General features: G+C 43.0%; 2 protein-coding genes across 3 annotated transcripts in view; one reads left to right on the top strand and one right to left on the bottom strand.

Annotated features, from left to right (window-relative positions):
- FBP2 (fructose-bisphosphatase 2) overlaps positions 1 to 8862 on the top strand; it is a 29562-nt gene extending 20700 nt beyond the window's left edge. Inside the window, exons 5-7 of the mRNA XM_086685150.1 lie at positions 434 to 571; positions 6858 to 6977; positions 8444 to 8862. Coding sequence (XP_086541276.1) covers positions 434 to 571; positions 6858 to 6977; positions 8444 to 8638 — 453 coding nt within the window. The 3' untranslated portion in view covers positions 8639 to 8862. The remainder of the gene's footprint in view (positions 1 to 433; positions 572 to 6857; positions 6978 to 8443) is intronic.
- Positions 8863 to 13028: 4166 nt separating this feature from the next.
- Positions 13029 to 23359, bottom strand: part of LOC112868732 (procathepsin L-like) — a 174163-nt gene continuing 163832 nt past the window's right edge. The window contains exons 1-8 of one of the 2 annotated variants that reach the window (XM_025931693.2): positions 16995 to 17179; positions 16551 to 16686; positions 16132 to 16254; positions 15884 to 16030; positions 15479 to 15703; positions 14632 to 14794; positions 13878 to 13995; positions 13029 to 13402 (exon numbers count right to left, since the gene is read on the bottom strand). In XM_025931693.2, coding sequence (XP_025787478.2) covers positions 13303 to 13402; positions 13878 to 13995; positions 14632 to 14794; positions 15479 to 15703; positions 15884 to 16030; positions 16132 to 16254; positions 16551 to 16676 — 1002 coding nt within the window. In that variant the 5' untranslated portion in view covers positions 16677 to 16686; positions 16995 to 17179 and the 3' untranslated portion in view covers positions 13029 to 13302. Of the gene's footprint in view, positions 13403 to 13877; positions 13996 to 14631; positions 14795 to 15478; positions 15704 to 15883; positions 16031 to 16131; positions 16255 to 16550; positions 16687 to 16994; positions 17180 to 23359 lie in introns of those variants that run through there. The other variant, XM_086685151.1, reaches the window with a different exon arrangement.

The following is a 23359-nucleotide window of genomic DNA, read 5'->3' as shown; positions in this document are numbered from 1 at the left end:
ATACAGTTTCTGATGGAAGGGATTTCCTCCTTAACTTGTGTAAGAGTCACTGGGATATCAGGAACTTTTAATGGTTTCTAAGACTGAGTCATTTACATAAATGGACCACCCATTGGTAGGGGAACTGCATCGCCCACCCTTATGACAAATTCAATCCGTGAAACTTCTTCCTCTCATTGTCTATGGCCCAAAACTCCCTTGAAACATTAGGAATTAACTGGGGATGAGAACTTGGGGGATAAATACTGCAAGCTTTCCTATAAATGAGTAACTGGGCAGGCAGTGCACATTACCAAGGAATGTTCTCCAGCAGTCCCACATTTTCTCCAGCAGTCCCACATTTTCTGATGCTCCCTGATTGTTCGGCAGTGTGCTGTCGGCTTCTGTTTCCTGGTTTCTCTCTTCTTCCAGGTGTTTCTCTTCATCTTTCTAGGCTCTCGGTGAATTTATCCTGGTGGAAAAAGATGTCAAGATAAAAAAGAAAGGAAAGATTTTCAGTCTCAATGAGGGCTATGCCAAGTATTTTGATGCTGCCACTTTGGAATATGTGCAGAAGAAGAAATTTCCAGAGGTGAGTGAAGGAAGCCTAACACAGTAGCAGGGAGAATGCTGCCTCACTGGATCCCTGTTTGGGTGGTGGCTTTGGGAGCCTGGCTGACAGAGGTCGGTGCCACTGATTATGGCTCTGGTTGGTATGAGAATGACTGACTCTGACTTTCTTCATAAATGACCAAAGTCTTTTACAGCTAAAGTTACCTACTAAAGATAATATTCCCCAGTTAGTTTTTTTAGGAGACATTGTTTATGAAGAAGACAGACTACATTTTCAAAATTCAGGATTCAGGCCTGAACTTCTCAAGTCATTTGTTTACTGAGCTACCACCTATGTAGATTCTGGTCATACCATTTTAGATGGAATAATTAATTCTATTTGAAAGTCCCATTCATATGCCCTAATATCAGGGCCTTGTGTTTACCCCAAGCTTTAGGACGTTTTTTGTCTCTCAAAGGGATTACCACGTTCTAGACTTCATGTGGCCGTTAATGCAGCCCAAACACTCCATTCAGTATGTCCACCATACTAAGAGAGCTTTTAAGACAGGCATGGGAGCAGAGTCAAAGAATTTCTAGACCAGAAGTGTAAATTCTGGTCTAAGTTGGAAGAGGGGCTCAAGCTTGTTTACAAGTGGGACCCTCTCTCACCAAACTCTGGGGCATGTCATTGGAATTAAAAAGTCAGTGTTCACTTATAACAGAAATGGTAGACTGCTGAGCCCAACATATTAACCAATATTTCTATATGGATTCAAAGATGAGACCCTTTTAAACAGCAAAGGAAGGTACCTATTCCCCAATATAAAGCAAATCTCCAGAATCCTCCAGTTGCCCTTTAATGTGAAACCTGAGATTTACTATGTATCTGTTCTTAGCATAAAAGGCATTGTTTTGCCTATAGGAGGTTTTGGTTTTGCTTGCTTACTTTTACATAAAATCCCTTACAAGTTCCATAAACTGAAGACTAGGGATTAGTTGTTAGGGAAAGTCGCTTTCTGGCTTCAGAAAGTTTAGTCTACATGCAATGGCTGGAAACTAGTGTGAATGCTTGATAATTTTCTCAGGCAATGCTTGAGAGTCCAGGGAGGTACTTTCTTCTGGATGTAAAAACAATGATCATTTTGACTCAAGTGCCGGATGGTCTTGGGAGCGTCCAATTCTGACTGATCAGAAGAACAGAATGAAACCTAGAGTTGGATCCCAGAATTTCTACCTAAATATACAAAAAGGAATTTTGACTTTGGACAAATGGGAATACACTCAACAGGGTGGGGGGCATCCTCCTGGCTGTTGTGGAGGTTTGCAGTGATCCCTTAAAGAAATTAAAAGAAAATTAGGGAAAATAATCTGCGCCCCCTTCCTCAAAAATTCTCTGTGAAGAGAGAGGGGCAGAGATGAAAGCAGGAGAGGTTGGCCTGATGGGCGTCGGCTTGAAGCTGTTGCTTTATTTTATTAAGTACTTTTTACTATTTTTAAATAAAGGAAGGCCCAGGGTTACCTGAGTGGCTCAGTCAGTTAAGCATCCAACTTCATCTCAGGTCATGATCTCATGAGCTACAGCCCCTCATCAGGTGAGCTCAAGCCCCGCTTTGGGCTCTGTGCTGTCAGCATGGGATTTTTTCTCTCTCCTGCTCTCTTTCTCTCTCTGCTCCTCATGGGATTCTCTCTCTCTCTGCCCCTCTCTCATTCATGCCCCCCCAAATAAAGAAATAAAAATTAAAAACAAAACAAAAACAAAAACAAAAAAGAAAGGTCCAAAAAAGAAGGCAATAAATAGTTTGCAATGTTTCTACTTGACTGAAACTCTGATTTCTATTCTTGTTAACAAAATTTAAAAAGTAATATATCTCAAAAGTTAAACATAGAATTGCGGTTTGACCCAACAATTGTGCTCTTATGTATATACCCCGGATAACTGAAAACAGGTATTTAAACACACACACACACACACACACACACACACACACACACACAAAGCCCCACCTTATACACAAATGTTCATAGCAACGTTATTTATAATAACCAAAGGTGGAAACAATTCAATGTCCATCAACTGAAGAATGGATGAATAAGTGATGGTACATCCATACACGGTAATATTATTCAGTCACAAAAAGGAGTGAAGTACTGTTGCATACCATAGCATGGGTGAATCTCAGAAACATTTATGCTGAGCAGAAGGAGCCAGATGCAAGGACAAGGTTAATGTATAGTCAGATTAGTGGTTGCCAGGGGCTGAGGGAGGGGATGGCAGGGACTACTTAATGGGTGTAGGGTTTTCCTTTGGGTGATGGAAATGTTCTGTAACCTGACAGTCATTGTTGCACAACATTATGAATGTGTACTAAATACCACTGAATTATGCACTTTAAAGTTGTTAATTTTATCTGATGTGAATTTTACTTCAATTTTAAAATGTGATCTAAGATGAGGAAATGTAAAACTTACAGAAATATACAAAATTAAAAGCAAAAGTCTCCCCCCTCCCATACCCGCAGCCAAGTTGTTCTTTCCAGGGATGACCACTGTTCAGTGTTGCTTCTATTCTTTGAGCTGGGATGGCAGGAGGGATTATGCACACCCATCTCCATATCTACCCCTCCTCCCCTTCAGCAGATCAGGTAGAGCATATTAGTCTCACCTGATTTTCTCTTTCATGACTTGAAGATTGTTCTACACAAGCACAGACAGATTTGTGGCATTGACTGAAGAGGCTGCCCAGCCTTGTGTTGAGAGGACAGAATGAGCTAATTCCTTATGGAGAAAAGCTTTGCTTGCCTCTGATTTTCCACCAGGAGACCCAGAGCTGCAATGGAGATGCCCAAATGTGTACACTCGTAACCTCGTGCAAGTAGATGTGCACAGCACATTGCTTACTGGGGTTACTGGATCAAAGTATATGAGCACTTAACATGTTAATGTTATCAAATACTCTTCCACAAAAGTTGCATCGATTTAGTCTCTGGTGCCATATGAAAGAGTACCCGTTTCCCTGCATCCCTGATGGTGCTAGATATGGTGAATCTTTAAAACTTTCTGTCCATCTGATGGTAAACAATGAACCTTGTGGCTTGACTAGTGTGTAATTAATTATGATTTATGTCATACATGTTTCCTTGTATTTATTGAGCATCTACTTTTGTCTTGGTAAAATGCCTATTTCTATCTTTTCAAATATTTAATTAGTATTATTTATCTTTTTCTTGTTGCTTTGTATACGCTCTTAGTAAATGAAAGAAAATAGCCTTTGTGTGTTATTCATATTAGAAATATATCGGGACTTTCAACTTTTGATCCTATAGAGATGCTTACAATTTCATGTTATATTTATTTATTTTTTATTTTATTTATTGATTATTTTTTAAAATTTACATCAAAATTATTTATCATATAGTGATTGATTTCAGGAGTAGATTCCTTAGTGCTCCTTACCCATTTAGCCCATCCCCCCTCCCACAATCCCTCCAGTAACCCTGAGTTTGTTCTCCATATTTATGAGTCTCTTATGTTTTGTACCCCTCCCTGTTTTTATATTATTTTTGTTTCCCTTCCCTTAGGTTCATCTGTTTTGTCTCTTAAAGTCCTCATATGAGTGAAGTCATATGATATTTGTCCTTCTCTGGCTAATTTCACTTAGCATAATACCCTCCACTTCCATCCACATAGTTGCAAATGGCAAGATTTCATTCTTTTTGATTGCTGAGTGATACTCCATTGTATATATATACCACAACTTCTTTATCCATTCATCTGTTAATGGACATTTGGGCTCTTTCCATACTTTGGCTATTGTTGATAGTGCTGTTATAAACATGGGGGTGCATGTGTCCCTTCGAAACAGCACCCCTGTATCCCGTGGATAAATGCCTGGTAGTGCAATTGCTGGGTGTAGGGTAGTTCTATTGTTAGTTTTTTGAGGAATGTCCATACTATTTTCCAGAGTGGCTGCACCAGCTTGCATTGCCACCAACAATGCAAAAGAGATCCTCTTTCTCCGCATCCTCACCAATATCTGTTGTTGCCTGAGTTGTTAATGTTAGCCATTCTGACAGGTGTAAGGTGGCATTTCATTGTGGTTTTGATTTGTATTTCCCTGATGATGAGTGATGTTGAGCATTTTTTCATGTGTCAGTTGGCCATCTGGATGTCTTCTTTGGAGAATTGTCTATTCATGTCTTTTGCCCATTTCTTCACTGGATTATTTGTTTTTCGGGTGTTGAGTTTGATAAGTTCTTTATAGATTTTGGATACTGACCCTTTATCTGATATGTCATCTGCAAATATCTTCTCCCATTCTGTCAGTTGCCTTTTAGTTTTGCTGATTGTTTCCTTCACTGTGCAGAAGCTTTTTATTTTGATGAGGTCCCAGTAGTTCATTTTGCTTTTGTTTCCCTTGCCTCCGGAGATGTGTTGAGTAAGAAGTTGCTGCAGCCAAGATCAAAGAGGTTTTTGCCTGCTTTCTCCTCGAGGATTTTGATGGCTTCCTGTCTTACATTGAGATCTTTCATCCATTTTGAGTTTATTTTTGTGTATGGTGTAACAAAGTGGTCCAGGTTCATTCTTCTGCATGTCGCTGTCCAGTTTTCCCAGCACCATTTGCTGAAGAGACTGTCTTTATTCTGTTGGATATTCTTTCCTGCTTTGTCAAAGATCAGTTGGCCACACATTTGTGGGTCCATTTCTGGGTTCTCTGTTCTGTTCCATCGATCTGAGTGTTTGTTCTTGTGCCAGTACCATACTTTCTTGATGGTTACAGCTTTGTAGTATAGCTTGAAGTCTGGGATTGTGATGCCCCCTGCTTTGGTTTTCTTTTTCAAGATTGCTTTGGCTATTCAGGGTCTTTTCTATATATTTATTTTTTGTTATATCTAATGGATTTTGTGTACCAAATTATAAATTAATGTACTCATGTTTCCTTCTTCTGTGCTGTCCAATACATAGCTACTACCCACATATGGCTATTTAAATTTAAATTAATTACCATTAAATAACATGTAAAATTCCATTTTCATCTATACTAGTCTCATTGCCAGAGCTCAACAGCCACATGTGGTCAGGGGCTGCCATGTTGAACAGTGGTAATAAAAAGCATTTTCATCATCACAGAGAATTTCACTGGACAGCCTTATTCTAAATTATTTGTGAGTTTCTCCTTTTAAGTGTCTCTCCATCTTGAAGTAATTTGGTTGTCAGGAATGAGGGTAGGAGTCTTACACACCTGTTTTCTAAGCAGCTAGCCCAGTGCTGCTCTCTATATAGTGCTCTTCCATGTTGATTGGAAGGTCATGTTTACCATAAATGAATTTCTTGTCTATCTTTAGACCCAGGACCATGCTCTATTCTGATCTACTGTTTGGTGTTTGCATTTCTTCTTTGAATATGTAAGCATTGTTATTTCACTATATGTTCTTAGATTTGGTAGAGATACATATGTTTCTCTTGTTCTTCATTTTCATAAATGTTCAGGTTTACTTTGGCAGATAATTTTAATACCATTTCTTTCAAGTCTCTTCCCCAAAAAGTCTTGATATTTTCTAAGAGTTTTAGAGTTTTAGTTCTTATGTTTAGGTCATCTATCCACTTTGAGTTAATTTGTCATATGGTATAAGGTAAGCTTTTCATTTTTTTGTAACATTGGATTATTCATCTTCTTACCATTGAATTGTAAATTCATTTATTTTTATTCATTTATGTATGCTAGTCTCCCCCTTTAGTTGGTGATTTCCTTGGGACTGTCTTCCCAATTTTGGCCTCCTTGGGGCCCAGCCTGGTGCCTGGCATAAAGAAGATGCTGAAAAAAAATTGTTTTAATGTTTATTTATTTATTTTGAGAGAGAGAGAGAGAAAGAGAGAAAATCCCAAGCAGGCCCCATGTTAGCATGGGGCTCAGTCTAATAAACCGTAGATAATGACTTGAGCCAAAATCAAGATTTGGACACTTAACTGACTGAGCCGCCCAGGTGCCCCTGAAAATTATTTATTGAGCTGAGTTTATACAAGATTTCTGAGCATGGCTACTCATGTTGTTACCTAGGAGAGCATATTGCAGATTTTGCATTGGATCTAATACTCAGGGTTTGGAATCACCTACAGTGCCTGTTTTTATTGCATTTCAATTTGTTTTGTTGGGTGAATTTCTCTTGCTGTCTAATCCAAGCCTAAATGCTTTTGGGGTCTCCCTCTTTCCTTAGAAGCCTTTAATAGTTAATTTCCCGTGCGTTGCAAACTTCCTAAACCAGGATACCTGGGTAATGGAGTATCTAATTCAGATGAGCATCTTATCTCCTCTCTCTGCCTTTTAGGATGGCAGTGCTCCCTATGGGGCCAGATACGTGGGCTCCATGGTGGCTGATGTGCACCGCACCCTGGTGTATGGAGGGATCTTCCTATACCCAGCGAACCAGAAAAGTCCTAAGGGCAAGGTAATTCTCTTTTGTCCACTGGCTCTGATCAGTAAGCCAGTTGGAGTTCCCTTTCTCTTCATGTCTGCTTTTAAGTTACTGCTCTGTCCTTTTCACGTCCATTTGTGAGTGGGCATGTGGAAGAGAAATGAGGGCTATTTCCCATTAATGAATTTGAGGCTGTGGGAGAGATGAAAATTGTTGTTGTTGGCAATTTTCACTGGCCTTCACTTCCCCTTTTCCTCATGCCCGTAACTCACCATGAGTCAACTGTGTTCATCTACCACTTTCTACATATTGTGCCTGACCTGTAGCTTCAGCACCACCTGATTCTAGATTAAGGATCCTTTAAAAATCTAATGAAGAGTATGGACTCACTTTCCAGAAAAAAAAATGCACATAAACATACACACTACATACGTCTTTAGGGGGTTCACAGATCACCTGAAGTCTACCTATGAAGCCCCTAGAGAGTTCCCAAACTCTAGAATAAGAACTGGTCAGAACTTATTCAATATTTCTACAAAGGTAGCTCCTGGAAGATCTTACTGCTACTTTATGACACAAACCCCAAAATACTTGTATTATTAGGTGGGAATCTTATGATCCAAGTGCATCTATCTTGAATAGACCCTCCCATGGAAACGTGTCTGTTTTTTAGCCAATCACAGAAATCATAGGTAAGTAGACACATCAAAACACAGGTCTACTGTATTCTTGGGGCACAGCAACAACTAGCCACATGTATATATGTCTCCCAGTGTGTGCAATTTGAATTATTGGAATGCCGGATTCAAAGCCAATGACCAACCAAGACAGACTCTGTTCCTGCCTTCAAGGGTGAGCATATAAGGAGGAAGGCAGTTACTAAACAGAGCTCAGTGTGACAAATATATGAAGAGGGATGTGCTATTGGAGTGCAAGCAGTAGAAGTTAATTCAGTCTCGGGGGCTAAGAGAAAAGACCATTTAAATACTAGCAACCTACCTTGTCAAGTTGATGCTTGAGATGTGGAATTCCTCCATATGATCTTGGACACTGAGGTTATCCTGAGAGGCTACCTAGTATTCTCCAGGTGACCTCCCATCCCAACCAAGCGGGACTCCTTCCTAGTCATAAGGCCTCATGTACAGAGGCTCCTGACCAGGCCTCAGTGTCAATTTGCTTCATTGCCAAACTGTAAGAAACTAGTATCTAGATCTCATACTTCCAGACAAGGAGACAGGTCTCCTATGAACACAAAGGTCACAAGATGGGTAGATACTGACCAACAGTGCCCCAAAGATGTGATGATGAACAACGTCTGATGCACCCAGCCTTCTGGAGGGCCCTGACCTCAGGAAGCCCACTCTGCTGGGGTGCCCAGTGTGCTCATGCTAATGAGACAGAAGTTCAGCAGTTGTAATTCCTTCACTGAGCTTTAGGGGTGTGGCATGGGACTTTTGGCAGCTTGCCAAGCTTGTCCACCTAACTCTGTTTCTCCACAGCTCCGGCTCCTGTACGAGTGCAATCCCGTGTCCTACATCATAGAGCAGGCGGGAGGCATGGCGACCACAGGCACCCAGCCTGTGCTGGATGTGAAGCCAGAGTCCATTCACCAACGAGTTCCCCTCATTCTAGGGTCCCCGGATGATGTGCAGGAATACCTCACCTGTGTACAGAAAAGCCAGGCAAGCAGGTAGTGGGTTTGACCCTGCAAGCTGTCTTCTCTTTGCCTTGTCCCTTCTATTAAGGGCCCTAAATGAACAATAAGTGGAAACAATGGTGATGAGTAACAAAAGGCAAAGCTCCTGAGTCACATCCAGAAGAACAGCAGTGAACTGCTTGTCACAGATCCAGACGCTAGAGGCGGTTCTGTGCTCAGTGTAAAGGGCTCAAAATAAAAACCCACATGTGAAAAGAACAACTTTGATTTGTCTTCTTTCATGGACGGCAGCTAGTAGAGATATAGTTATAAGTCTGCCAGCCAGGGAATTGGCAACTACCGACTTGCGGCAAAAAGTCCAGAGATTAGCTAAGAATTTGTCTTGGTTGGCTTATAATTTGAACCTAATGTATTATCCTGTAGTGATTCATTTCCTTTCTTGTGAAAGAGATAGACGTATTTAATATATATTCTATATTTAAATGTATATTTACATGTACTTAAATGGCTGGCAGTTATGGAAGAGCTTTTGTCTTACTTTGGATAAGTTTTGAGTTAGAAATCTTATGTCTTTTAATTTTTCTGAAGCTTCAGATTGAGCATTTTTTGGGAGCGATGATTTGGATGACCAATAATTGTTTGAACAGAAAGGTGTGGTCACCTGTTGACTAAGCCACATACGAAACAGAGTTAAGATTTAAAAATTAATACCTACTTTTCTCAACCCCTTAACTTTGAATTTTCATTTTGGGGAGAAGATTTTAATTTATCCTAGGGCCTGACCAGAGTGCATAGTTAAATATCAATCATTTTTCAAAATTATGTCAGCATTGGGATTGGGGTGGCATATACATCAGGAACCTCAGCTTGTTCTCACAAGAATTACTATATATGTATATGGACCCAGAGGACAAAAATCCTTAATGAAATATTGACAAATCAAGTCCAGAAGTACTTAAAACAAAGGTGCATCAGGACAACATCAGGCTTAACCCAGGGATTCAAGAGTGACTCAACATTAGAAAATCCACTAAAGTAATGCATTAGGCAGTGGTGGTGGGGAGGTGGGGACTAGGAGGAGCCATGGGCGGAAGCAAGGCTCTCCTTTCTCACTGTGGCTTTGGGTGGGTGGTTCATACAACCCAGTGCAGATGTCAGCATGTGTATAATTCAGGACTCAGCGTTGTTCCTCAGCTAAATATGGCTTGGCAGCAGTAACAATAGCGGCAAAATTTTAATATGTAATTGAAATGCTTTCAGCCTCTCCAAAGGACACATCAATTTTCTTTTTTAAAGAAACATTCTGATTTTAAGCAATGGGCTACTTTATTATAGACTTCATCTGAAATGTATATCTCAAAGATCCCAACTGAAGTCTTCACTTCAAAATCTCTTAGGAATACTTTGATTTGGTGAGCGTACAGCACTTGGTCTAAAGACTGCACAGCCATGAGGAGAAGGTTTTGCTGGAAACAGAGGTGAGAGACAGCACCTTCGGTCATGGTGTGTGTTGCTTTGATAAGTGTGGCGGACGCTCAGAAGATCCATGCACGATTCATACGCCTCCTTCTTCAGGCTGAGACCATGGGTCCCTGTAAGTGAAATCCTGAAACAAGGAGCTGGGAAGAGCTTGGGACTCCCCCAGTCCATTCTCAGAGGCCACATATCAAAGATTGGAGGGAATTGGTGGAATGGTGCCTGAGTGACTGTCCTTCCATAGGCAGGGGACAGAAGAATTATTGGTGGGATCTCTGGTCTAAGTGATCTGAGGATCCCTTTCTTCTTGGTTTCTCATTCTCTCCTGATTGCCTTCCCAGGTTAAATGTTTGGGCCTGTCTCAGGGGGAATCCAGGTGTTCTTTCCATTTTCTAAAAAAAAAAAAAATAATAATATTTATTTTTGAGAGAGAGAGTAAGAGAGAGAGAGAGGAAGGGGCAGAGAGAGTTGTAGACAGAATCTGAAGCAGACTCCAGGCTCTGAGCTGTCAGCACAGAGCCCAATGTGGGGCTCGAACCCACGAGCCATGAGATCATAACCTGTGCCGACATTGGACACTTAACCAACTCAGCCACCCAGGCGCCCCTTGGTTTGCTTTCCATTCTCTAGCATTTCTCAAAGTACTCTTTATGGGTCTGGCCCCACTTGGGGAAGGTGGGACTATTCACTGGTTTGCATTGTACTCTGGGCAAATGGGCTTCAGCAACTGGAAGGCAGAGCCATTAACACAAGGAGAAAAGCCATATGATTATTTTCATAGATGTTTTTTAAAAATAAGAAGAAGGCATGCTGTTTCAAATCAGTGGGAAGAGAATGGTGAATAATTAGCTAGTCGTCTGGGAAAAAAATAGAAGTGGATTTGCAAAACGTATTACAGATGGATTCCAGAATTAAACATAAAAAACGGAAGTATGAAAGGGATATATTTATGACCCTAAACGGGACCAAAAGACAGCAAGAAAAATGTATAAAGGAAAGAGATGCGATTTAACAACATCCCCCACACAAAGTTAAGTCACTCCAAAGTGTAGGAGAAAATGTTTGTGACAGGTAATAAAAGGCACATTAAGGATCATACATATTAAGAGAAAAAAGATAAACCACCCCCCCCCAGAGAGATAAACTAAGGATATAAAACTGCAGTTTGTGAAGAGAAAAATACAAATAGTCTATAAACTAGTGGGAAGATGGTGAGACTCCCTAAGGATCAGGAAATGAGAAGAACATGGCCCATCTGTTCTCACTTAGCAGATGCACAATAAACAGCAGTGACTGATCCTTTCAGATGTCCTCAGGTGCTGAGACACGGCCCTCTTCTGCCTGCTGGAGAGACAGATCACAGGACGGCCACGGGACGGCAATGTGGCAGCTCTGTGGACGTTGAGAAGTTTAGATAAGCAGGCCCTCTGACCTGCGGGGTCAGCAGGGAAACCTAGATGAGCCTTTCTAAAGTTACATATTGTCTGTAAGAGCAAAAAGATGGGAAGGATCGAAGTGTCCAGCAGTAGGGAGATGGTTGACTGTGGAAAGCTCTTCAGTGGTTTGAGAAAGTTGCGAATTACTTAGAAATCCACTCCAGCTTTTATGAACATGGAAATAAATCCCTTCCCTAGTTCAAGGGACATCACAATAGACAAACGTGGAAAGAAATAAATATATTGGCACCATGCTAAGCCCTTTTGCTCCACCTAACCTGATGACAACACCATCTTTACTCTCTGTATTTACTTCCTGTAATGAAATCTAACCACCTTCTATCATCATTATTATTATTATTTGCAAAGAAGGGGAAAAGGTATGAGAAAGATATGCAGGAAAGTAGGACATGGTGGGTGGGTCTATAAGATGGGTCTGTGTACCAGTCTGGGTTCTCCAGAGAAACACAACCAATAGGATTTAAACCTTCCTGCCCTGACACACACAGATAGACACACAGACACACAGACACACACCCTATGCCACAGTCTTGAGGCCGAATTCCTTCTTCCCTTGGAGACCTCAGTTTTGCTCCTAAGACTTTCAAATGACCCAATAAGGATGTAGGGGTTCAGGACACGCTACTCCAAAATAAGCCACAGTGGCATATTGGTTATTTTGAGATGAAGGCACTTGAGAAGCAGCAGATAGATGCAGGAAGGGATCTCTGACATCCCCTTTCCAGAAGCAGGTCATAAAATTTCCCTGAGAAAGGTCTTCTCCCCTGAGAAAGTTTCCAGCAAGAGAACATCCTGATCACTGGAGGCTGGAAGTCAGCACTGAACACATCTCTGTGCAGACACAATTCCTGAATAACTCTCATCTTCCACTAGTTTTGCCTCCTGCCCTCAAAAGTATTTCCTATTTGCTCCATTCAAGGGTTGGGACAGACACAGCCAAAGGGCAGCTGAGATGACATGTGCCTATTTACAACTACAAGAGCCAGACCCCACCCAGCATTCTCCTAGTGGACCATGGGCACATTGTTAGGTCTTTTGAGCTACAGGCCCAATGTGGTAGCACTTAGGTAAATGAAGCAAATCAGCAAATGAAGACTCAATATCTAACCTAACTGCAGTTTCAACTCCCTTCCCACTGAAATATAACCTTTAACCAGTAATGGGAATGTCCTGGTCAGCACTAGGAAATACATCAACAGACTCTTTCTCTTCTTAGGAAAGTGATCTTGCCTAAAATAAGATTCTTTGCTAATAATTTCCTTTTTTCTGTTCCCTCTCTACCTTTACAAACCTTTCTTTTTCTGTAGCTCTTGGAGCTGTCTTCTACTTGCTAGATAGATGAGAAGCTGCCTGATTCATAAATCCTTCATGAATCCTTCATGAACCATAAATCCTTCATTGAACCAATTAGCTCTTTATAATTTACTTGGTTGAGTTTTTGTTATTTAACAGCCTTATTCTACAGAAAGTTAATATATTGAAAACTGACCCCACTTCTACTTCGAAATGGTTTTATTTTAAAAGGTAAAACTTTATACATCAGTACAAAATATAAAAATTCAGAAGTTATTAGGAAAATCAATCATACAAAGCTGTTCAAAGCAGTATTTAAAGAAGTGACATTTTACTGGTATAAAATGTCACAGAATCAAATCACAAGTTCGAGCTCCAAGTGTTTTGTTTCACACAATAAGGTGTGGTCAGTTGTAAGATAAAATTCTTCTTCGTAGTATTCTGTTCCTAATCAAGGCCTTCTACAGAGATCATCTCATACAACAGGAAAGCTGGCCATGGTGGCGATTCCACAGTGGTTTTTCCGGTCTTTGGCCATCTTTATGTAGCCATCTATGCCCCAATTTGCACCCCAGCTGAAAGAAGACAGGGTTTGCCATTTATTACAAACAAACACATTTATCTTTATGAACAACAATACTCGATACTGAGCAGTGCACCAGAGGCTACGGCAGACTCAGGAAGAATCAGGAGAGGCCATTCTTGTTCATGATTGGATTCTAACCCAGCACAGAATTCTATCCCCAGACCTTTCACAGACTGCAAAATGAGAGACCCCAAAGCACTTGGGATCAGATGTGTTTCTGAAATAACGAAAAATTTCCAATTTAGAAATGCAGTGGTACCAAAACTATAGCACTACCTCAGCAAGCTTGAGACAGTGTCTTCATGTTGTCATGAAATGAATATGTCTGTGTTTTCCCTATGTAGGGTAAAGACTTCTGTGATTTCAGAAGTGTGCTCAAGGGTTTGAGAACACGCCTCCAAACACTGATTTCAGAAAGGATTCCCTTTTCAATTTTAAAGATAAGTATTTTTGGCTTCTTATACCTGTTTTTGACAATCCAATATGTTTTGTTTATCGACTGTCCTATTTCAGTGCCATAGCCAATCACCAGAACACCATGGTCCAGGTCTTCACTGCTGCAGTCTGGATCATAATAAATGCCTGGAAAAGTGAAACTCAATGCTAGGGTGAGGATTCCCATGTGACATGTGATAGCAACCCAGCCTATCAACCAGAGTAAGGGAGGCATTTCAACCTTCAGCGAAATGACATAACACCAGATAAGAGTTAAAAGCAGATCTTTTCTGAGCTAGGCTAGGGATTGAGGCTCTCATCTAGTACCAGCAGAAAGACAATTTGGCAAGAAGCATAAAACAACCTGTCAAGAGGCTTAAAAGAGCACTCATTGAAACCTTGTGATTTGACTTTTAGGATGTCAGCTTAAGGAAACAGCACAGAACACTAAATTACTTGAGCCAAGGGATTCTGTCCAATCTCAACAACAGTGGTAAAATTCTTTGGAATGTTTCATAGTCTAACAATTAGAAAAAAGTAAATTAAAGTATGCCAATTGAACTATATAGCCATTTAAATATATTTATGGCGTACTTAAAATTGTGGGGATGTGGTTCAAGTCATGTCAAACAAACAACAGGCAAAAAAATTACATGTACAGAATGATGTTAAATCTACACCCTCCAAAATTCTACATCGACTTCTACATAACAAAGAGTCAATCTTGCTGTACCTTATGGTGGTTTCCCCATTTTTCTGCCTAAATTTCTACATAGAGCTTACCTTCATGATAGAACTGGAAGGTAAAATGGCTTGCATCTATACCAACAGAGATGGGACCCTTGGTTGCTACAGCCACCATGAGGGCCTTCTCCTGCTGAGGGATGTCAAAGAAGCCAGTGTCATTGGCAGCAGAATCCTGGGGCTTGTATTTGCAGGATTCATCCTTTCAAAGGTGAAGGGGAAAAGACTTGATTACTACCATCCACTGGGAACATGACTTCAAGACAGCTTACAGGTAAAAGATTTCCAAGTCAGGTTTGTTAACGCTGAAATGCTATTGGTTGTTTTGAAATGGAAATATTCGCTGCTGTGTATTTAATGAGACACTCTCAGTCTACCTGTCCATAAGAATTTTGTTGCTCTGAAGAAATTTGCAATATATATAGAACGGTATGTATATCACCACATAACATAGAAATAGGAACAGCTATATGGTAACGATCTAAGCAGAGAAATGTGCCCGGCCGATACAATTTAATGACAGATCTGACAGTTTGCAGATCTAGAGTCTACAATTTAAAATGTGCATATTCATATTAAGCGATGCCTGGGTGGCTTAGTCGGTTAAGCGGTTAAAGCGTCTGACTTCAGCTCGGGTCATGACCTCGTGATTCGTGAGTTCGAGCCCCGCATTGGGTTCTGTGCTGAGAGCTCAGAGCCTGGAGCCTGCTTCAGATTCTGTGTCTCCTTCTCTCTCTGCCCCTCCTCCACTCTCTCTCTCTCTCTTTCTCAAAAATAAATAAACGTTAAAAATGAAATGCACATATTAAATGTGGTATCTGTTTTCTTCAAATGTATTTAACTCTAAAAAACAGAACTGGAATGACAGGTAAAGAGCTCCACTTACCTGTGCATGATATGGATAGGATTCCTCTGAGTCCAGGCCTCCGTTGTCCTTAACATACTGGAAGGCATTATTCATTAGGCCACCATTGCAACCCTCATTGCCTTCAGCCTGAGAGCAGTCCACCAGGTTCTGCTCACTCAGTGAAACAAGTTTGCCAGTTTTCCGGAACATCTGTCCTTCAAGAGCACCAGTTGCACTAAAAGCCCAACAAGAACCACACGGACCCTGAAAACAAATCATAAAGCTCTCAGTCTACAGAACAAATATCAAGATTTGACAACAGCCCACAGATTTGAAAACTCTTAAAACATGGCGAACTGCACATTGTTTCTCAGTCTACCATAGCAAGGATACTGATTCCTTTAGCCTTTACTCTTGAGAGGGACCTGCTGAACATTGTCCCACCTGATCCTTCACGGGAGTTACATAGCCTTTCTCTCTCCAGTCCACAGATGAAGGGATCTTAGCAAAGAGAGGTGCTTGGAACACTTTCCCCTTCTTGTGCTTCTGCATTTGAAGGCCATTCATCACCTGCTTGAATTCTTCATTGGTCTTCAAGGAAAAGGGAATACAATGTTTGACAAGCATGAGATTTTTTGGTAAAGTATTGGGGAGAGGAAGCACAAAAAGTCAGCAATCCATGCCACACTCACCATGTCACCAAAGCCATTCATTGCCACCGTGAAGCTGTGTTTCCCTTGGCTGTGTTCCCAATTGTGCTGTCTGATCATTTTCATATTCTTCTCCCACACCTCTCTCCTCCATCCTTCTTCATCCTGGAGACAAACATATAATTCATCATCTTTATTTCTATTTAAAACCAACTCACCTGCACCAAGCGGGTGTGCTCACAGACAGGAGGATAAACCACAGCCAGGGATGGCCTGATGCTTCTGCGAGCTGTTCTCCAGCAACCACACAGCAGGACATATGCCCACGTTGTGTACAGTCAAGGTGCCCCGCTTACTGCCTTGGTAAGAGCGGCCTCAAGAAGCTACTCCCTGCTATGAACTCCCACCAGCACAGACTGTTCTCTGCGGGGGTCCCTCTGTGCAGCTTAAATGTTACCTACCATGCCATATAGCTTCCCGTGTGTTGCTTTCCACTGGGACCATAGTTCATCTAAGCTCTGGTTGAGTTGCGGAGCAGCTGAGGCTATTCCCAAGCAAAGGGCAACCAGGAAGAGAGAAGGATGCATGCTTCAAAACCTAGAAAGGGAAATGAGTTTCTAATTAGACCAAGCCATCCTCCTTTCTTCTGAGATGTTAGAGCCACTAAGGTGGAATTGAATTTATCCTCCCGAGTGTTTGCACAGGGCTGGGAAGGAAGCCTGAGGATGTGGGATGTGCTGGGGGCCTGCTGCCCTGCTCCCCTCCCTGAGACCCGCCTCCCACTTTGCAAGGGATTTAGATCTTGGCGCAGGGAGGGGAGGGCCTCGCAGCGCGGCGTCGGAGGCTCAGGCTGCCGCGTAAGGAGAGGTCAGACCCGGGGACAGCGCCTCCTGGGAGCCACGAACCTCCGACCCTCAAGGCAGGTGGCCTCGCTGGTTCCTCGGATGGCCCCCCTGCTCGGGTTTGGCGGGGGCAGACCAGCTGTGGTAGGTGCAGCTGAGCAATCTCAGTCACAGGTGCAGGTAGGGGGTGTCCAGAAGGCCCTGCACTGGGCCCGCAGCCGCGCGTTTAAGACCTAGGATTCGGCCCGGCCAGCCCCGCCCTGCTCGCCTTGCTCAGGCTGCGAGTGGCTGAGCCAGCCTGTGGGCGGGGCCTCTGTGCCCTGGAGCTCTGCGCGCCCGGGGATTAAGTTGCCTGGATCAATTGTCCCAGAGAGGAGGCCATACCTGCTTCAGTGGCCCCGGGGGAGGTGAGCCGGGGGACCAGTGACAGCCCCGTGGAGGGGTCCGGCGTCTCCCTGGGGACCCGGATCAACTAATTACCACGAATTTATGTGTTGGCAGGTGTTTCACGTAAAGAACCTCACAGGGAGCCCCAAGTGGGTTTTCAGCGTCACCCTTCCTGTCCTTTAGTTCTAGCGTTTTGGGTTAAAATCTCCCGGAGGGCTGGCGGAGGATGCAGAGCCCACAGGGGGAGGTGTTATCACTGTGTCAGGATGGGATGCCCCTGGGTTATGGAAGAATCTGGAGAGGGCTGACAATGCCCCACACGGGGCATGCGCTGGGCAAGGCTCAAGTCCTTTCAGGGAAAGGGGCAGACGGGGAGCGGTGTCCGGGGAAGGCGTGGCATTTGGTAAGGCTCCTGTCCTGCCTCCCCCAGGCAGGGATTCTACTTCCCTCTTAAGTCTTTCTCAGAACTGACAGAAACGTGTCATTTACAGAAAAATCTGGCTTAATAAAAGAAAGGCAAAATGTAGAAACTGCTTTTTCTTTCCCACTCTCTGTGTTATGGAGTATTATGTTCCTCAGTATCCGACATGTTTTTCTTTAGATTTAAGAAATTTGCTTGAATGAGTTTTACTTCGGTGGTTATTACTTTAATTTACATGTAATGCCAGGATTTCCATGGCAGTTTGTAAGAATATTTTCAATGGAGGAAAATATGTTTATATATGAATATTAATTTATGTAACTAAGCGTTTAAGAAACACAACTGGAAACGTAACTAGCTGGGGAATGTGCCAGGATTTTCAGGAGATGTTGAAATTAAAAATACATTTGACTGAACTAGCTCCTGGTATCAGGGCAAGCTACTATTACCTGAGGCTTCTATTTGTGGGAGGTTGGGTGGAGAAAGGGGCAGAAATGCATCCTGCACTTCCAATGTAATTAATAATGACTCTCATCTGTGGGAGAAAGTCAAGTCCTTCTCCCATGACGTGGGGTCAGAGGGACAGGCCCTGCTGCCTGGGGCATGTGGGTCCCGCCTTCTCATCATGCTGACACAGCCCTGAGGGGTCACCGCTGGGCCTTCCGCTTCCCTCAGCCTCCTCCATCTGACCATTTCCTTTATGCTCCCTGGTGCTTCAGCAGTTCTGTCCCCAGTGGCCAAAAAGAAACATTCAAAAACCTTTCTAGAAAGTTGTCAGCAATCCACAGATGACCTTAAACAAAGCTAGCCATATTTTTTAGAGGAAGTGATATTTTGGGCAAGGAATTTCCATTTGAGCTAGAGTTAGTTTTTTCCCTTTTGAAAATCATTTTGTTTATGTTTTCTTTTTTCTTTTTATTTTTTTTTAAAGTTTATTTTTAAGAGAGAGCGTGAGCAGGGGAGGGGCAGAGAGAGAGGGAGACACAGAATCCGAAGCAGGCTCTAGGCTCTGAGATGTCAGCACAGATCCTGACGCGGGGCTTAAACTCAGGAACTGCAAGATCATGACCTAAGCTGAACTCGGATGCTCGACCCACTGAGCCACCCAGGCGCCTCTTTGTTCATGTTTTCTACTTAATTCAGAATTTTTTGGATTTATAACAGCTAGAGCTAATGAATCTAACGTGCAGAGTGCAGAGAAAGAAAAAAGAAATCTTACAGAAGTTTTGAACTAAAGTACTTCTACAATGCAACAAGGCATCCCCCCTTTTATAGACACCATGGAGTTGGCTGGACTCCTTGGAGCCATAGGCAACTGGCCCTAATAGTTCAATGAACTGCAAAACAAAACAATGATCTGTCATTCCACGATTATGCCTCCATTCCCTAGGTCTGGAGGGGAGATAGCATTCATTCATTCAACAAATATTTATTTTAGGCCAATCATATATCAGGTGAGTGGTGAACATGGTGGTTGGCAGGCAAGAGACATGATATGTAAATAAATATTTACTAATTCAGGCCATTGATTTTAAAGCAAAACAGTTTTAGTTTCAAGTTTTGATTCTGCTTCTCAACAGTCATGTAACTTTGGCAAGACACTTCACCTTGGAGGGTCTATATTCTCACCTGTCAAAGGAAATAAAAAATGTCTATTTCTAAGGATTATAAAGGATATGGTGGTCAGCATACAATCCCTAGAATGTAGCTACTATTATTATGCTAAATGTTCTGGAATTTAAGAGGGCTCTTATCATCAAAACATCCTTGTTGGTGTCATATCTTAAGATATGTCACTGAAAGTTTTAGAATATCAGACAGTCCAGATATAATAGGACACATGATAAGCCCTTGAGGGCTGTGGGGCAGGGGGCGAACACCTGAGGTCACCAGACCCAGCAGAGGTGGACAGAGGATTAGGGACACGAGGCCACAAGTCTCAGCTGGAGCCATGCCAACATGCTGCCTCCGGTGTGCTCTGTGCTCAAGGCTGGATGGAGAGTGAAGGACTAAGGTGACCTTGGAGACTCTCAACCAAACCAGCTTCCATCATCATGGCTTCCCCCCCAGCATTTCCCTGCTTGTGGAGCCCCCAAATGTGCACGATGCACTGAAATAGGTCAACTGTGGGCAGACTGTTGGCAAAATGCAATGCTCAGTCCAGGCCTCGTCTTGGTGAACCTTGGTCATTGGTGATCCATCTGGGAATCTGGTGTTCTTCCCCCTCTTCTCTTGCATGTTCTCAGAAAAATAACAGGCAAGTGAAAAATGACTTTGTAGATGTCTAGTGGATCCACTCTCCAATTGGTCCTGGCAAACTGAACTTGCCAACAAATATGAGTGAACAGTTGCCTTAAAATTTCAGTCTCTAGGTCCTGACCTATTTGTAATCTAATGGAAAAGGCAGTGGTTTTTTTTGTAAATATAGAGTATGTGGCTGTTTTATTCCCAAGAGGAACAATTAACCAACCAGTTACCTGGCTCATGAACCACAATGTCACACATTCCTTATATTGTGCCCCTGGGGATGGGACAGTAAGCGCATTGTCACCCTGGCTTGTCTCGTCCCATTAGAGTTTTTATGAACAACTTGGCAGTGGCTGTTTTCAAGGACTCTCAGAGGGACCTTGGCCATTGTCCTTCTGGGAGTTTTTTCTGTTTTTTCTTTGGTTCCTTCTGTTTCTTCTTCTTTTTCTTTCCCCCCTCCCCCCCCCTTTCTTTGCTAAAAAAACAAAACAGTCATTACGAAAAACTTTAAAAGTACAGATAAGCAAAAAAAGGGGAAAAATGCATCCAAAATTCTGGTCTTTGTGGCTTCTTGAAGCCAGTAGACAACTGGGATGTATGGCTCACTCACCAATGCTCTGCTTTGGATGATGGCCTTTGTTCACCATAATACCCCTTATCACACCTTACAGATGAACTGAAGCTTGGAGGGGCTTGGCAGCTTCCTCAGCTGGTGAGCAGGGAGTCAGGGTTTGATCTCAGGAGCTGTAACTCCAGACAAGGCAACACACAGGGCTGTACCAGACCTGGGATTGAAGGCTGGACATCAATAAAGATCATTAAAGAGAATTGCAGAGGACAGCGGCTAATACTTTATGCTGCAGTGTGGGGACAGCAACCAAGGGACCACAGTCTTCCCTGGGCCCCCACATCATTACCCCAGGCACAGTCACTAACCACTGTCACTGTGTCCACTCAACATTTCTGGAAAGTGCCTCCTGTGTCTGTGACTGTGTATGGGGAGACCTCCCTTCTCCCTGCAGGAACCATCACCCTCTTCTCCTAGAAGAAGATCCTCCACCCCTGAGTTATTTCTTCTAGAGTAGGTCTTAGGGTACAGTTGTCAGGGCTGAGGGAGACTGTATCAGATGCAGAGAGGGGCCCTGTAGTGGCCTGCAGACCTGTGTCATGTGTGACACAGGGAGTGATACTGTCTGAAATGTCTGTATTCTTTTCCTGTTTGTGTTCCATTTCTAGGGACAGGTCTACTCTACAACCAGGGACATCCTTGTCTCATAGACAATCAGAATTTTAACAACAAGAATGCAAAGAAGGGTCACTGTTCAGCACTTGACATTCCAATTAGAATTCCTGAGCCCAGGAGGGGCCTGAAAGCCAGGCTTTAAAGAGAGAGAAAAAGATTTTCTAATCCTAGGGCCCAGTCTGAAAACCTCCCATAATGTCATTGCAGGGAGGAATAAGTGTCCTTTGCCTATTGAGTGGGAGAGGGGAGAGGTGTCTCCCTAACACTGGGAGAGGGGCAGGAGGCTGCTCTGAAGGGAACCACTTGCCTACACTCATGCTTACACTCATGTGTGGCTGGTGGGCTCTGGAAGATTCCCAACACAGCCTTTGGCAAGGAGGGGTACAAGTCACATATTTGAAATGACCAAGAGTAGGAAACACAGACTGCCCATAAGACCCCAGGACCTTTGCACTCTCCATGAGGAGACACTTGTTGAAGAATGAAAGAGGCTAGATTTTGCATGAATGGTTCCAAGTCAGATTCATTTTAAGAATAATAAAGGAATATGATAGTTCTCGACAGTGTGGACAGTGATTATACCCAAGGGCAGTGTTGGAGTCATGTTAAAGCTGAAAGGGACTCATTTCCCCCAAAATGAAAGGAAATGCACAGGGTTGCTGGAATGTGGGGGATTAAGGTTACCGCTTCTTCTTAGGCCATTCCTATCATTGCAGTGGAATCACTAACTTCTAGTCCCACTCAGCCACTAACAGGGTGAAGGTTGACAAACAGAGAAAATGCCACAGTCTCTCTAATGGGTTAGGACATTTTTGCCGCATCAGCCATGTGCGCTCAGCCTGTGCCTCCTGGCTGGTGAACTCCTTCCCAGTTGAGTCTCCTACACCTGAGTTGTGTGTTTTCCTGTTGCAAAGGGAATTGTCCTCAGTTGATGCCCCATGATTTCCATACTGGAGTGTTTGGTGAGCTCCAGGCAGTCCGGGCACAAACAAGATTCAGGCTGTGCCAAATGGATATACTAGAAAGGTCAGGGTGTGCTGCTAAGGATCACCTGCACAGGAAGAGATCCCGCCCCAGGTGCGCACGCGGCTTGGGTTGAATACAGGTGAAATGTGACCCCACTGCCCCCTCCTGCAGGCACCCTGCAGCAGTCTACAAAGAGTGCAAGCATTTGCAGGGGCCAGACAGGAAATACGCTGCCTTAGGGAAGATGCACAGCCTGCTGCACCCCTGCTTGCTCAGAGCTCATGATCTAGACAGGTGGGGGAAGCACAGGGTCCCGGCTGGCTAGTCACACTCACAGGACAGCACCAGGGAGCTAGGCACGCCCTGCTCTCCCCTGAGTCTCCCAGGTGGTAAGGTTGAAAGGGTAACTTTCACTTCTTGTTGACTTTCTTGTGTGCAACCCGCCCCTCATTCAGCCAGAGCTATGCATTGCCTTGGAAAGTCTTAGGATTATTAAAATGAAATGATAGGAAAAAGAGTCACATGTTCAGTCTTTAACTTTCAAAACAAGATTTTTGAGCTCATGGCTTTCAACATAAACCCAGGCTTTTTAAAGAGAGAGACACTGTGCTACCAATTGCCAAAAAAAAAAAAAAAAAAGTCATGAAAGGCTGTGCACCCTATGCTGTCCTGACTCAAGATCATTTTGTCTTCCACTATATACGTCTTTAGGAGATTGAAAACAATAGCAAGCAGCATAATCACTATTTTAACAAATATTTATGTGGCTATTGTAGACGTGGAACCCAGGTTTCTTCTATTTAAAAAAGTTTTTTTCTTAACATTTACTTATATTTGAAAGAGAGACAGAGTGTGAGCAGGGGAGGGGCAGAGAGAGAGGGAGACACAGAATCCCAAACGGGCTCCAGGCTCTGAGCTGTCAGCACAAAGCCTGAGGCCGTGTTCCAACTCACAACCTCAAGATCATGACCTGAGCTGAAGTCTGACGATTAATAGACTGAGCCACCCAAGTGCCCCAGATATCAAGGTTTCTATGTAACCTGGAGGCAGAACAGGGATGGGAAATTCAGGAGGCAAGTGTCAGCGCACTTATGAATTAAAAACTACTTTCCCTTTCCTTATCCTGGGCTTTTTTGGAGCAGAGACCTGTCAACCCTTGTGTTT

Source organism: Puma concolor, chromosome D4 (genome assembly GCF_028749965.1).
Source record: "Puma concolor isolate L17-30 chromosome D4, mPumCon1.1.hap2, whole genome shotgun sequence".
In the NCBI taxonomy this organism is placed as follows: Eukaryota; Metazoa; Chordata; class Mammalia; order Carnivora; family Felidae; genus Puma; species Puma concolor.
The sequence above is the reverse complement of the archived record's forward strand: the minus strand, read 5'-3'. Positions and strand labels throughout refer to the sequence as shown.